The sequence below is a fragment of the Charadrius vociferus genome, unplaced genomic scaffold (assembly GCF_000708025.1).
Source record: "Charadrius vociferus isolate BGI_N301 unplaced genomic scaffold, ASM70802v2 scaffold932, whole genome shotgun sequence".
Lineage (NCBI taxonomy): Eukaryota > Metazoa > Chordata > Aves > Charadriiformes > Charadriidae > Charadrius > Charadrius vociferus.
The window spans coordinates 25,127-37,811 of NW_009647299.1; the positions used below are offsets into that span (position 1 = coordinate 25,127).

The following is a 12,685-nucleotide window of genomic DNA, read 5'->3' on the forward strand; positions in this document are numbered from 1 at the left end:
GTCAATGTTTGGCAAATTGAAGATGAAAATCTGTAAACCACGCCACGCTGATGAAGACAGTAACTGTCTCCTCCTTCACGCCCATGCAAACCCAGCCCACCTCCAGAAACAGATAAAAGAGAGCATCTCCTGCCCTCCAGTCAGAGGGACTTGCTTCCCTTTTCTTTGCACTCACCTCCTTGCGGCACAACTCCATCGATCTTTCTTGTCTTCTCCATTTTTGACTTGGCTTAGAAGGAACAGCCATGTCTCGGCAGTCTGTCTGCAGAAGCTTCGGAGGCGGGAGTAGAAGGGGCTACAGCTCTTGCTCTGCCATCGGTGGTGGCTTTGGAGGAGGTGGCGGCAGAAGCAGGAGCAGCTACAGCTCATTCTCTATGTCCAGGGGATTTGGAGGTGGCGGACGTTGTGGAGGCTTTAGCAGCAAGAGTCTCCATAACATAGGTGGTAGTGGAAGGATTTCCATGGGTGGATGTTATGGAGGTGGAGGCTACGGAGGCAGAATGGGTGGCTTTGGTGGAGGCTATGGAGGAGGACTAGGCAGCTTTGGTGGAGGAATGGGTGGAGGAGGAATGTGTGGCTTTGGAGGAATGGGTGGTGGAGGAATGGGTGGTTACGGTGGAGGAATGGGTGGTTACGGTGGAGGAATGGGTGGTGGTGGAATGGGCGGTGGAGGAATGGGTGGCTTTGGTGGCCCCAGCTTTGGCATGCCAGGCTTTGGTGGGCCTGGTAGAGGTGGTCCTGGAATCCAGCCAGTGCAGGTTGACTCAACCCTCCTACAGCCAGTCCATGTTGAGATTGACCCCCAGATCCAGCAAGTGAAAAACCAGGAGAAGGAGCAGATCAAGACTCTGAACAATCAGTTTGCCTCCTTCATTGACAAGGTGAGAGGGTGGGATTGTGTCTGATTAATTTGGGAGGAACTCTCGAGTTCTGCAAAAATATCCTTTTTGAGCTAGGTATGAGAAGCTTCAGCAGAGTCTTTTTATTAAGCACTGCTAGGGAAGAGATGAGAATCTCTCTTCCATACGAGATCAAAGCTGTGTCTCCAGGGCTTTACTCCAGCCTGTTGCACCAGGCTCAGCTAATAGGTTATGCCTCCAAACACCTGCAGGTTTCAGGCACAATTTTTCCCTCCTGTGCTGTTCTCTTTCCAAATACCCTCCCATTTAAGTATTCACTAATATAATTTATTTTTTTCTTTTTGTTTTCAAATATCCAGGCTTTGAAATGTAGACTAGAAATCTAAGATTTCTACGTTACCCGCAATGGGAAAGTACTTGGAGCTGGTGCTACATTTAAAAGCTCCTTTGACTTGAATATGACTTAGACATTTCCTCCTTTTTCCCATCTTGCCGTTCGGGCAACAACAGAAATTTTTAACAAAATGTTAGCTGGTTCTTGCATTGTCACGCAAAGGTGAACCCACATCCTTTTTACGTGATGAAAGGGATGTCTTGGCTGCTGCTGCTCTCACCCATGTGATGGTGGACACTCCATGTCTTGGCTTTCAGGTCCGCTTCCTGGAGCAACAGAACAAGGTCCTCTCCACCAAGTGGGAGCTCCTCCAACAGCAAGGGCCTTCGGGGCCAAGGAAGAACCTGGATGTCATCTTTGAAAATTACATCCAGAACCTGAGGAGGCAGCTGGAATCCATCTTGGCGCAGAGGGGACAGCTGGAGTCGGAACTGCAGAACATGCAGCAATACGTCGAGGATTACAAAACCAAGTAAGTGTGGTGATAATCCAACCCAGAAAGCAACTCAAACAGCTTGATAGTCATTTTTGTTCACACGCCTGCTTTTCATGGCAATTGTGGACATCATTTTTTCAGTCTAGATATTTTATTCTGATTTATTTTTTCTTTTAGTTTGTTTAGTGTGGCCGTAGGCAGGAAAATTCAGGAAACTCAGCTTGTACTTTTACTTTCCATAGGTATGAGGAAGAGATCAACAGGCGAACAACTGCTGAGAACGAGTTTGTGGTGCTCAAGAAGGTGAGTCACGCTCTACAAAACCACCCCTTGAATATCAGGCTCTATCTGTGCTTTGAGGCAACTCTGCCTGAATGGGAATCAAGAGAGCCTGTAGGATCTGTGGGCCAATATTTGAAGTCCCTTGTTTTTAATTTGCATAATTGAATAACACCATCCCTCTGTACAGACTGCAATTTCCATGGAGGGTTTCCAAAAGGAAATGAAACTATTTCCTGTAATCTTTCCTTTAGGATGTGGACTGTGCCTACATGACCAAAGTAGAGTTGGAAGCCAAGGTGGGAGCCCTGACAGACGAAATCAACTTCCTGAGGTGCATCTACGAGGAGGTAGGAGCTCTCCCTTCCCCCGGGCTGGCTGGAGTTGCAAGGTGGCCAAAGACACTGAGGTTGGTCTGGGTGCCCATGTGCGTTTAGGCTTGAGGGTCACTTGGGCTGCCTGTCTTGGTTGTAGGAACTGTCTCAGATGCAGACGATCAGCCGGGACCTGTCTGTGGTGGTGTCCATGGACAACAACCGGCACCTGGATCTGGACAGCATCATTGAGGAGGTCAGGCGCCAGTACGAGCAGATTGCGCAGAGCAGCAGAGCTGAAGCTGAGGCTTGGTACCAGAGCCAGGTGAGTCAGGAAGCATTTACGGAGTCTGGGCAATGGCCAGAGTTTGCAGAGAATTAATGACAAAGTGAGGTGTATCTTTAAGCTAACAGTGCTGGAACCCGTGCAAGGAAGTCTCAAGAGGAATTGTGTGGCTTTTGAAGGGTCTGACTCTCTGTTCTCAAGGTGTCCAGAATCTCACTTTGGTGCACGGTAGAAGCCCCTCAATAAAGATGGCCAAAAATATACCTTAACTAGAAAATGCCTAGAAAAAGCGAAGGGATGCTCATTAGTGTCACTAAGATCTATTTCGAAGTTCAAAACCAATAATTGAATCTCAGAACCATCTTTTATCTTGATCTGAGCATCCATCACCAACGTGATAAGGGTTTGTAGCAGCACATGAGCTGTGAAACTGTTGACAAATCCTGTCTAGGCATCAGGAATGGTTCAATGAAAGTTTGCTTTTTCTTGGTGCCCACCAGTATGAACAGCTGCAGAGCACCGCTGGAAGGCACGGGGACAGCCTGCGCAACACCAAGATAGAGATCCAAGAGTTGAGCCGGAACGTACAGAGGCTGCGGGCTGAGATTGAGAACGTGAAGAAGCAGGTAGGGGTTGGCTAGTGGCCCAGGGGATGCTGCCATCAGGTTGAGTCACAAATGGCGATGTCTGGGGCAGAAATGGTTTCTTCAACCACCCCTTGTTTACTAGATGTAAATGTTACCCCTTTTTTTCCCCTTGACTCCTCCACTTGAGGGATGATCCTGAGTGACCAGATGAGATCTGAGAAAGTCCCCTTTTTTATTCCTCAGAACCAGCAGCTGCAGGCAGCTATAGCTGAGGCTGAAGAGCGGGGTGAGATGGCCCTCAAGGATGCCAGGGTAAAACTGGAAGAGCTGGAAAGTGCCCTGAGCAAAGACAAGGAGGAGCTGGCTCGCTTGCTGAAGGAGTACCAGGAGCTGCTGAACATCAAGATTGCGCTGGATGTGGAGATTGCCATGTACAGGAAGCTGCTGGAGGGAGAGGAGAACAGGTAAACCCTTCACCTTTGATTTGAGAGGGATGTGGAGATCTTGCCTGGATAAATTGAGTTTTGATGTTAAGAGTGTAATCTCAAACTAGCTCTTTTGGTTAGAATGGGTAGAGATGGCTATTGGTGCTCTGGGTGACATTTTGGGTTGTCAGGATGCATAATTGGCATATCCTGCTCAATACAGGTGGTAGAACTACCATTTCATCTCTGTTATGTGCAAATGTTTTACTAAACCTGAAGTCCTGAAGAACCTTGCCATAAAGAGGAATTGTCAATGCCTTCCCTCCATAAATACTTTATTGATAGCAAAGTTGCTGATGAGGATGAAACAGGAAAATGGTTTGATAATGAAAATGCAGTTCTGAGTTTTTAAGATGACTCTTTGGTGAGGTAATTAATATTTACAATTTCCCTTTGCAGGCTGTGCAATGACAGTATGTCCAACGTCAATGTCTGTAAGTATTGGTTTTTGTTTCTTTGAGAAGTAGTAGAAGACCATGTCTTTTTGGAGATACCACCTACCAGTGGACAACACGTGTAACCTGTGTTTCTCTTCCAGCTGTGGTAGGCAGGACCACCATTTCTGGAGGCAGAGGAGGAATGGGAGGAGGCTTCGGAGGCGGCAGCGGCATGGGAGGAGGCTTCGGAGGCGGCAGTGGAATGGGAGGAGGCTTTGGAGGCGGCAGCGGCATGGGCGGAGGAATGGGAGGAGGCATCTGTGGCGGCAGCTTTGGAGGTGGAAGCATGGGCGGCAGCTGTGGAATGGGAGGAGGAATGTACAGCGGTGGCTTCTCTTCTGGAAGTGGAAGGATGTGCGGCTCTGGAGGTGGCAACTTCAGCTCTGGTGGAGGATCGTCCTCCGTACGGAGATGTGTCACGACCACCTCTGTCAAATCCTCAGGAGTGAGATTCTGAGCCCCAAGGCCGGATGGAAAAAGGAAAGAAGCATCTCCTATCTTCTCCTGGCAGCAGCCCAACCTCCTTAAATTCAGCTCCGGCATCCTGCAATGAAATGAACTGTGTCCCTCATGGCCCATTGCCTACTGGCTCGTCAACCCGGCTTCGTCCCATCAAGGGAGATTCGTGGCAATGCCATGTCCCGTTAGGGCCCTGGCGACCTGCTCGTTAGCCCCAAGCCCAGTGCTGAAATAACCGTCTGGGCAAAGAAAAGCCTCACCCGTGGATACCTGGCGCGGAGAGCTGATTTACAGGAGGGAAACGCTCTGCCTCTCTCGCTGCGTTGTACATTTCTGGCTGCCTCGTGGCAAACGTGTATAAAACTCCTCTTTCCTCCTCTGTCCTCGTGTCCCTTCCTCCATGGCCATGTCCCCGGGGTGCTTCTGCATGCGGTACATCCTGCTGCTTCCATTCACTAGCCTTGGGGTCAGGGTAGGTGTGGGGCAAGCGGGACTCCTCCCTTGGCAGAGCCGGGGAAGGAGCATCTTCTGGGCCGGTGGCCAGAGGGATTAATTGCCCCAGGGTGGAGCACCCGGGTGGCTTTGCTCCCCTGGTAGCCCCAGGTGTGGTGCAAGCAGGAGCTCTCTCTGGAGCAGTGCCTTCCAGTTCCACTTGTCCTTGCTCTCCATCACAGCTGGTAACACCTCAGGCACACGTGGACTTTTTCTAAGGAGAACAAAGCTTGCTCTTCAGTGCCAGGCCCCCTGTGGCATGGAACGAGATGTACTGTCCCCACCTGCCTTCCTCTTCTGTGTGTGGTATGCCCTTCTTCCTCGGGATGTTGCCATTCTCAATAAATTGCAGAGAACATTCATCATGTCTTTGTGTCCTTGCTTTGGAGGCCACTTCTAGGCAAGGTGGTCCTAGCTCTTGGGGAAGCAGCTTGGTGGGAAGGTGTGGGAAGGTGTGGGTTGTTCCTCTGTTCGTGGTGCCATACCCATCCTTTGAGGGAAGAGGATGGAGCCAGGCCGGTCTCCAAGCAGTCGTGGTGGACCAATTTAGATGAGGCAGGATCACTGTCCTAGACTTCGGGGCTCACCTGTTGCACCAACGAACACAGTTGACCACCCTCTCATGACATTCCTATCTGATCATCTCCTGGTGTAGCAGAATTTGATTTGTGCTGGGGGAAGAAGATGGCAGTGGTCTTGTGGGCAGAGGTGGGAGGGCAGGTTTTCTGCTGCCTGTGAGCATGGAGATGGCCGTTGGCCAAGCACCCATCCTCCGCTGTACAAGTAGGCTGCAGCCAGGCAGGCTGCACAGCTTGCCACCCCACAAGCACCAGGAGTGCGTGAGAACCTCCAACTCATCCTCCCCTTCATTGACCAGCAGTAGGAACACAAAGGGCTGGGAAGGCACGATTCATCCCAAACCACAATTCATCCCATCACCCCCCTTGAAAAGTGGGACAAGACCTCCCCCCTGCCCCCGGTGTCTCCTCTTTACGTAGTGAGCAAGTGGGAGAGATTTGGTCTCGCTCGAGGAGGGTATGGGAGAAGAATGCTGTGTGTTTGATCTGTGCTTCAGTTCCTCCACCACAAGAAGAGATCAAAGAGCCAGAAACCGCTTTCAGTAGTGGTTCAGGAGTCCCACAACAACCTCCTGTGAGGTGCCCATGTCCCCGTAGGAGGTGCAGGAGCTGCAGATGGAGGAAGAGGTGCAGAGAAGGCAGTGGGGAATGGTCACAGGGCTCTTGGCAGAGGGACTTGTACTTGCATTGAAGCCCAGCACAAGTGTGTGAGAGCCGAGGAAGGTGGCTGGGTTTGGCCCAAACAGAAGACGATGAGAAGGCAATGATTCTGCGAAGCTGGGGCTGTGCCAAGAGCACTTTGAGGTTTGGCCTGGGGCAAGAGTCACCTGTTTTAGTTCTTTAGCTTAGCACTACATTTCTACTCAGCTTTAGAATCTGAAACGGCGTTGTAGATGTTGTTGCGGGGAGTCATTGCCACATCCTCCTCTGTGCTGCCAGAACCTCTTTGCCGTGTGAGATCCCAAGCTGCAGCCGGGCTTGGTCTCCAGCTACGTTTTCTGCAGAGTTTACATTTTGCCTAATGTTGGTGATTTTACGGGGTACAAGTCTTTGTGTAAGAGATGTGAAGGAACGGCTGGAGTCCAGGCTTGGTATTGAGTCTTACCTGGAGGAGGCTGAAGTGACTCCAGGTTTGGTATAATCTTCACATCTTGTCTGAAGACGTCAGAGTGACTCAATCTGGGCGTCTTATCTGCCTGTGCTGAATGTGGTCAGCATCCAGGCATTTGGCTGACTTAACAGATCTTCCCCTTCAATGAAGAGCCGCCATGTGGGATGGTACAACCAAGTCGTGCTGCCTCCCGAGAGAGGCAGCCACCGTGCGTTTGGCAATCTGGAGGGAGGCCGTGAGGAGAGACAACCTGTTTTCTCCAACTGAAAGCTGAGCTACCCCACACCTCCCTGGGAGTGCTCATCGTGAGTGGCTGCACTGGTCTGCAGAATGATCTGGAGCACTTAACTCACTGTCTTGGAGAGAACAACCGAGAACAAAGACCCTCTTCATTCCAGCTGCTTTTGAAAGGGAAGGTGTCCCATCCCCGCTGTAGGGATGGCTGCCCATTCTCCAGCCACAGCTTGTTGAGTGGGCAGGCCACACACATGTGGATAACTCTTGGCCAACCATGGCTTGTGTCCCTCAAGGGTAGGACAACCCTTCACCAACGATGACTTGAGTCCCTCAAGGGTAGGGCAGTGCTTGGCCAACAATGACTTGAGTCCCTCAGAGGTAGAACAGCACTTGGCCAACCGTTACTTGAGTCCCTCAGTGGTAGGACACCCTTTGGCCCCCAAGGGGCACATTCTCCCCTCCCCTATGCCCCATTCTGTGAAGAGACTGTGGTGTCAGGCAGCCTCTGTGACAGTCAATGGCATTTGTGTTTCTGATTCTTCTGGTGGTTTTGAAAGTGATTTTCTGAGCCTTTCTTTTGCAAAGGCTCTGAGGCGTCTATCTGTGGCTGTGGGCCACAGATGTTCTCAAACAACCTTTAAGTTGCACAAATCTTAGAGCAGATTCTGAAAATTCCTTATCGATGTATGTGATCCTACTTAGATCTTTTTAAGAGCCTTAAATTAATGTTCATTATTGTTTTAAATCTTTTGAAGGGTTGTAATGTATATTTTCTCTGTCACTTTCTGATTATTTATGCTGGCTATTATCTACAGAAAATGTGAAGTCATTGTATATTTCGCTCATTAACTTAAATATATATTTGACTGATAACATCCAGACAGATAATACCTTCAGAATGCCTTTTAAATACTATTTACAGACCTCAGTTTCCTTTTAACCAGCACCTATAATCTAGCTTCTTCAGAGCACTGCACATCAGTATCATTGAATATTTTCTAACATAATCAGGAACTTTATGATTAATTATTTAAAATTTCATTTACATGCAATCCAAAAATGGGCTTCTTTATTTAAGAGACATCCTGCAGAATACATTTCTAAAATATGTTACTTTCCCCACAGAATATTTGAAATTAAGAAGATATACTGTGCCTTAGAAGGTGTAATAGCTCCATTTCTCAACAGGTTTTTCCACCTCAGTTGTCTCATCTTTGGAAAGAACCAGGTAAACGAGGGGTCAGCAACATTCATCTGAGCAGTAGAACCCCTCAACACCTTGAATTGTTCATCTGTGGTTCTGCTTCTACAGGGCTCGTTTGTCTGTCCCCAACCATGGTCACCAAAGCAGCTGCCCGATGTGTCCCTTCTTTCCTCCACATGTCGTCATTCCCCGACGCCCTTGGGAGAGCACAGAGAAGGAGCCTGATGGTTCAGGTTGTCTCGTTCACTCTGCTCCAGCATCATCTGAGGTCCCAGTTAGTTGTCACAGATTTTGGGAGATACAGTTGGAGGGAATTTAATCCACAGGGAGAAGACACTCCCATTCAAAGTGACACCACACGCACTCCAAGGAGGTGTAATTCCTTCCTAGCAGGAGAATATGCTGAGTCTCCTCAAACTTCGGTGTCATGAGTTCTCGTTCAGGATTGGGAAACTTCTTCTAAAATGCCAAAGGCAACTTTACATATAAAAAGGGGATTTAGGGTGTGTTTAAGGAATTGTGAAAGCTATATTATAGCTGGGATTTCATCAAAACAGCTCCTTCCAGTGGAGCTTTTATTGGAAAGATCTGTATCTGGCATTATTGGGAACCATTAGCTCATTAATTAATTAATTGGGAACCATGAAGGCTGGAAATCCAATGAGGGGCTGCAGAAAAGCGCATTATCGTAAAAGCTGGCTTCCAAGATGTCATAAAGATACGAGAGTTCACTTAGTCATTGAGACCTGTCTCAATGTTCTTGTTCTTTTATTCACTTCTATATTGCAGGGTGTGTTTCTGGGCAGGCCCAAATATGGTAAAGATCAACTGAGAATCTGTCAACAACCCCATGCTGATGAAAATAATAAATCGGCTTCCACCTTCACGCCCATGCCGTCCCAGCCCACCTCCAGAAGCGGATAAAAGGGAGTGCCTGAAGCTGTGGAGCCAGAGAAGACTGTGGACTTCTCTCTGCATCCATCCCACAGCAACACAGCTCCGTTGGTCTTTCTGCTCTTCTTGATTTTGACTCAGCTTAGAAGGAACAGCCATGTCTCGGCAGTCTGTCTGCAGAAGCTTTGGAGGCGGGAGTAGAAAGGGCTACAGCTCGTGCTCTGCCATCGGTGGTGGCTTTGGAGGAGGTGGCGGCAGAAGCAAGATCAGTTACAGTTCATACTCCTCCTCCAGGGGAGGTGGAGGAGGTGGACAATGTGGAGGGTATAGCAGCAGAAGCCTCCATAACATGGGCGGCAGCAGAAGAATCACTGTGGGTGGATGCTATGGTGGCGGAGGCTACGGAGGCAGAATGGGTGGCTTTGGTGGAAGCTACGGAGGAGGAATGGGTGGCTTTGGCGGAGGAATGAGTTGTGGAGGAATGGGTGGCTTTGGCGGAGGAATGGGTGGCTTTGGTGGTGGAATGGGTGGTGGTGGAATGGGTGGTGGTGGAATGGGTGGTGGAGGAATGGGTGGCTTTGGTGGAGGAATGGGTGGTGGAGGGATGGGTGGCTTTGGTGGAGGAATGGGCAGTGGAGGAATGGGTGGCTTTGGTGGCCCTGGCTTCTCTGGAGGCATCCAACCGGTGCAAGTTGACCCCAGTCTCCTGCGGCCGGTCCATGTTGAGATTGACCCCCAGATCCAGCAAGTGAAAAACCAGGAAAAGGAGCAGATCAAGACTCTGAACAATCAGTTTGCCTCCTTCATTGACAAGGTGAGAATTCAGGACCGTGATCATTTGGAGGCGGGCATTTTAAACAGCTTTCTGTGGTGTGGAAAGGGAATTTCTTTCTTACCAACAGGCACTTGTTAATGTTTGCAAGACTGATGCCTTAGTTGGAAGTTATTATTAAGGTCTTAATTAAGTAATACGGAACAATAGACAAGGTTTTCATGCTAATGGAAGATTAAAGAGAACATCTGCAGGACATTCTGTGGATTCTCTTGCATAGTCATCTCTTCAGCCGAATTTCTAGTGATTCAGGGCAAACTCATCATTGTAGGTTTAGTTGTCCTACGAGTTCTCATTACTGTGCTTTTCTTTTTGATGAAACTTTCTTTTGAAGGAACTGATCCTATAAACTTAAGAGTGTTAAATACCTTTCCAACACTCTGGGATTATTTTTATTTCAAATAGAAACCAAAGAAATAGAAAATCCTTTCTAAGAGAATTTATGTGCAGTTAGATGAAAAGAGTCTCTGTTTTCTTGACTTCACTACTGTGAAGACGATAGCAATGTCCAAAACTGATGCTATGGAAAACAGGGATGTGGGTTTTCTTTAACATCATCTTTTTGTCCCAAACTGGGAAGTTCACAATAACTCAAAATTTAATAATGCTCATCATGCATGTTAGGAGCTTGGAGGTTTGAATGAGCCATAGTTGGGGATTTGGGAAAAGATTCCCTTGGCCTCCCAATTAAGCAGGAGGTTTGAGGAATGAGAGGTCTCCCCAGGTGGATATCTCACACATCCCTTTGTGGGCTTTCAGGTCCGCTTCCTGGAACAAGAAAACAAGGTCCTCTCCACCAAGTGGGAGCTGCTCCAGCAACAAGGGCCTGCGGGGCCAAGGAAGAACCTGGATGCCATCTTTGAAAATTACATCCAGAACCTGAGGAGGAGGCTTGACTCTCTTTTGGGGCAGAGGGGACAGCTGGAGTCGGAACTGCAGAACATGCGGCAATACGTGGAGGAGTACAAAACCAAGTAAGTGCAGTGACAGAAGAAGGAGGAAATGAGCACCCAGACAGGAGAGCTAAGCCACTTTGGAGACTGTCTTGCCTTTGCTTTGGAGCTCTGTGGAAATGGGACTGAGGGTGCCACGGAGGGAAGGGGGGTTCTGCTGGTTGACTGAAGGACAGTCCAGGAGACTCCTCTTGTCTTGTCCCCTTCAACAGATATGAAGAGGAAATCAACAAGCGCACCGCTGCTGAGAACGAGTTTGTGGTACTCAAGAAGGTGAGTCACAGAGGCACCAGGAGAGGGGGGGTGGCGAAGACACTGGAAGGAGGTAGCACCAAGATGGGCAGCTTCCACCAGGAGGCATTGGCTGCCAACAGCTCTTCTGGGACGGGAGGAAGCCGTTGCCTACCTGTGTGATCTTTCCTTTAGGATGTGGACTGTGCCTACATGACCAAAGTAGAGTTGGAAGCCAAGGTTGGAGCTCTGACTGATGAAATCAACTTCCTGAGGTGCATCTACGAGGAGGTAGGAGCTCTCCCTTCCCCCGGGCTGGCTGGAGTTGCAAGGTGGCCAAAGACACTGAGGTTGGCCTGGGTGCCCATGTGCGTTTAGGCTTGAGGGTCACTTGGGCTGCCTGTCTTGGTTGTAGGAACTGTCTCAGATGCAGACGATCAGCCGGGACCTGTCTGTGGTGGTGTCCATGGACAACAACCGGCACCTGGATCTGGACAGCATCATTGAGGAGGTCAGGCGCCAGTACGAGCAGATTGCGCAGAATTGATGGCTCCTGCCTATTTCCCGTGGAGTTTGTGCCCTGAGGGCTGCTCCAGTGGAGGGTGTGCAGAAGGGAAATGACGAACTGTTTTTCTGGTTTTTTTTTTACCCTTGACTCCTCCACTTGGGGGTTGAGGGCTGATCCTGAGTGACCAGATGAGATCTGAGAAAGCCCCCCTTTTTCTTCCTCAGAACCAGCAGCTGCAGTCAGCTATTGCCGAGGCTGAAGAGCGGGGTGAGATGGCCCTCAAGGATGCCAGGGTAAAACTGGAAGAGCTGGAAAGTGCCCTGAGCAAAGACAAGGAGGAGCTGGCTCGCTTGCTGAAGGAGTACCAGGAGCTGCTGAACATCAAGATTGCGCTGGATGTGGAGATTGCCATGTACAGGAAGCTGCTGGAGGGAGAGGAGAACAGGTATCTCTCTTTCTTGGTATCCATTTGACTAAATTCTTGACAGATTATACTACGTGCGGGTAAAATATTTGGATGCAGTCTAAAGATGAGTTTTGTATCACTCGTTCTAATTCTTAGCTTTAAGTGTGTTTTCCATACTTCTTATAAGAATGTTAAGTTCAAGGTTGCCAATTGTAGAGAATTACTGGGGAACTCAGGAAGAATCAGGAGTAGATAGCTTGTAAAAAAAGGGGAATTCTCAGCTGAAGAAACATGAACTTTCCATAGGATTAACTGGTCCTGTTTTCCCTCACAGGCTGTGCAATGATGGCATGTCCAACGTCAATGTCTGTAAGTATTGGTTTTTGTTTCTTTGAGAAGTAGTAGAAGACCATGTCTTTTTGGAGATACCACCTACCAGTGGACAACATATGTATAACGTGTGCTTCTCTTCCAGCTGTGGTAGGCAGGACCACCGTGTCTGGAGGCAGAGGAGGAATGGGAGGAGGCTTCGGAGGCGGCAGCGGCATGGGAGGAGGCTTCGGAGGCGGCAGTGGAATGGGAGGAGGCTTTGGAGGCGGCAGCGGCATGGGCGGAGGAATGGGAGGAGGCGTCTGTGGAGTAGGAGGCAGCATTGGAGGTGGAAGCATGGGCGGCAGCTGTGGAATGGGAGGAGGAATGTAC

At 49.2% G+C, this 12,685-nt stretch overlaps 2 protein-coding genes across 2 annotated transcripts in view; both read left to right on the forward strand.

Annotated features, from left to right (window-relative positions):
• Nucleotides 1-245: 245 nt before the first annotated feature.
• On the forward strand, nt 246-4,535 carry LOC104281973 (keratin, type II cytoskeletal 3-like). Its single transcript, XM_009880038.1, has 9 exons — nt 246-881; nt 1,512-1,726; nt 1,933-1,993; nt 2,224-2,319; nt 2,444-2,608; nt 3,070-3,195; nt 3,400-3,620; nt 4,041-4,075; nt 4,180-4,535. The coding sequence occupies exons 1-9, from the start codon at nt 246-248 to the stop codon at nt 4,533-4,535; spliced, it is 1,911 nt and encodes a 636-aa protein (XP_009878340.1).
• Nucleotides 4,536-9,210: 4,675 nt separating this feature from the next.
• Nucleotides 9,211-12,685, forward strand: part of LOC104281982 (keratin, type II cytoskeletal 1-like) — a 5,023-nt gene continuing 1,548 nt past the window's right edge. The window contains 8 exon segments of the mRNA XM_009880048.1: nt 9,211-9,867; nt 10,645-10,859; nt 11,051-11,111; nt 11,265-11,360; nt 11,485-11,696; nt 11,759-12,022; nt 12,318-12,352; nt 12,459-12,681. Coding sequence (XP_009878350.1) covers nt 9,211-9,867; nt 10,645-10,859; nt 11,051-11,111; nt 11,265-11,360; nt 11,485-11,696; nt 11,759-12,022; nt 12,318-12,352; nt 12,459-12,681 — 1,763 coding nt within the window.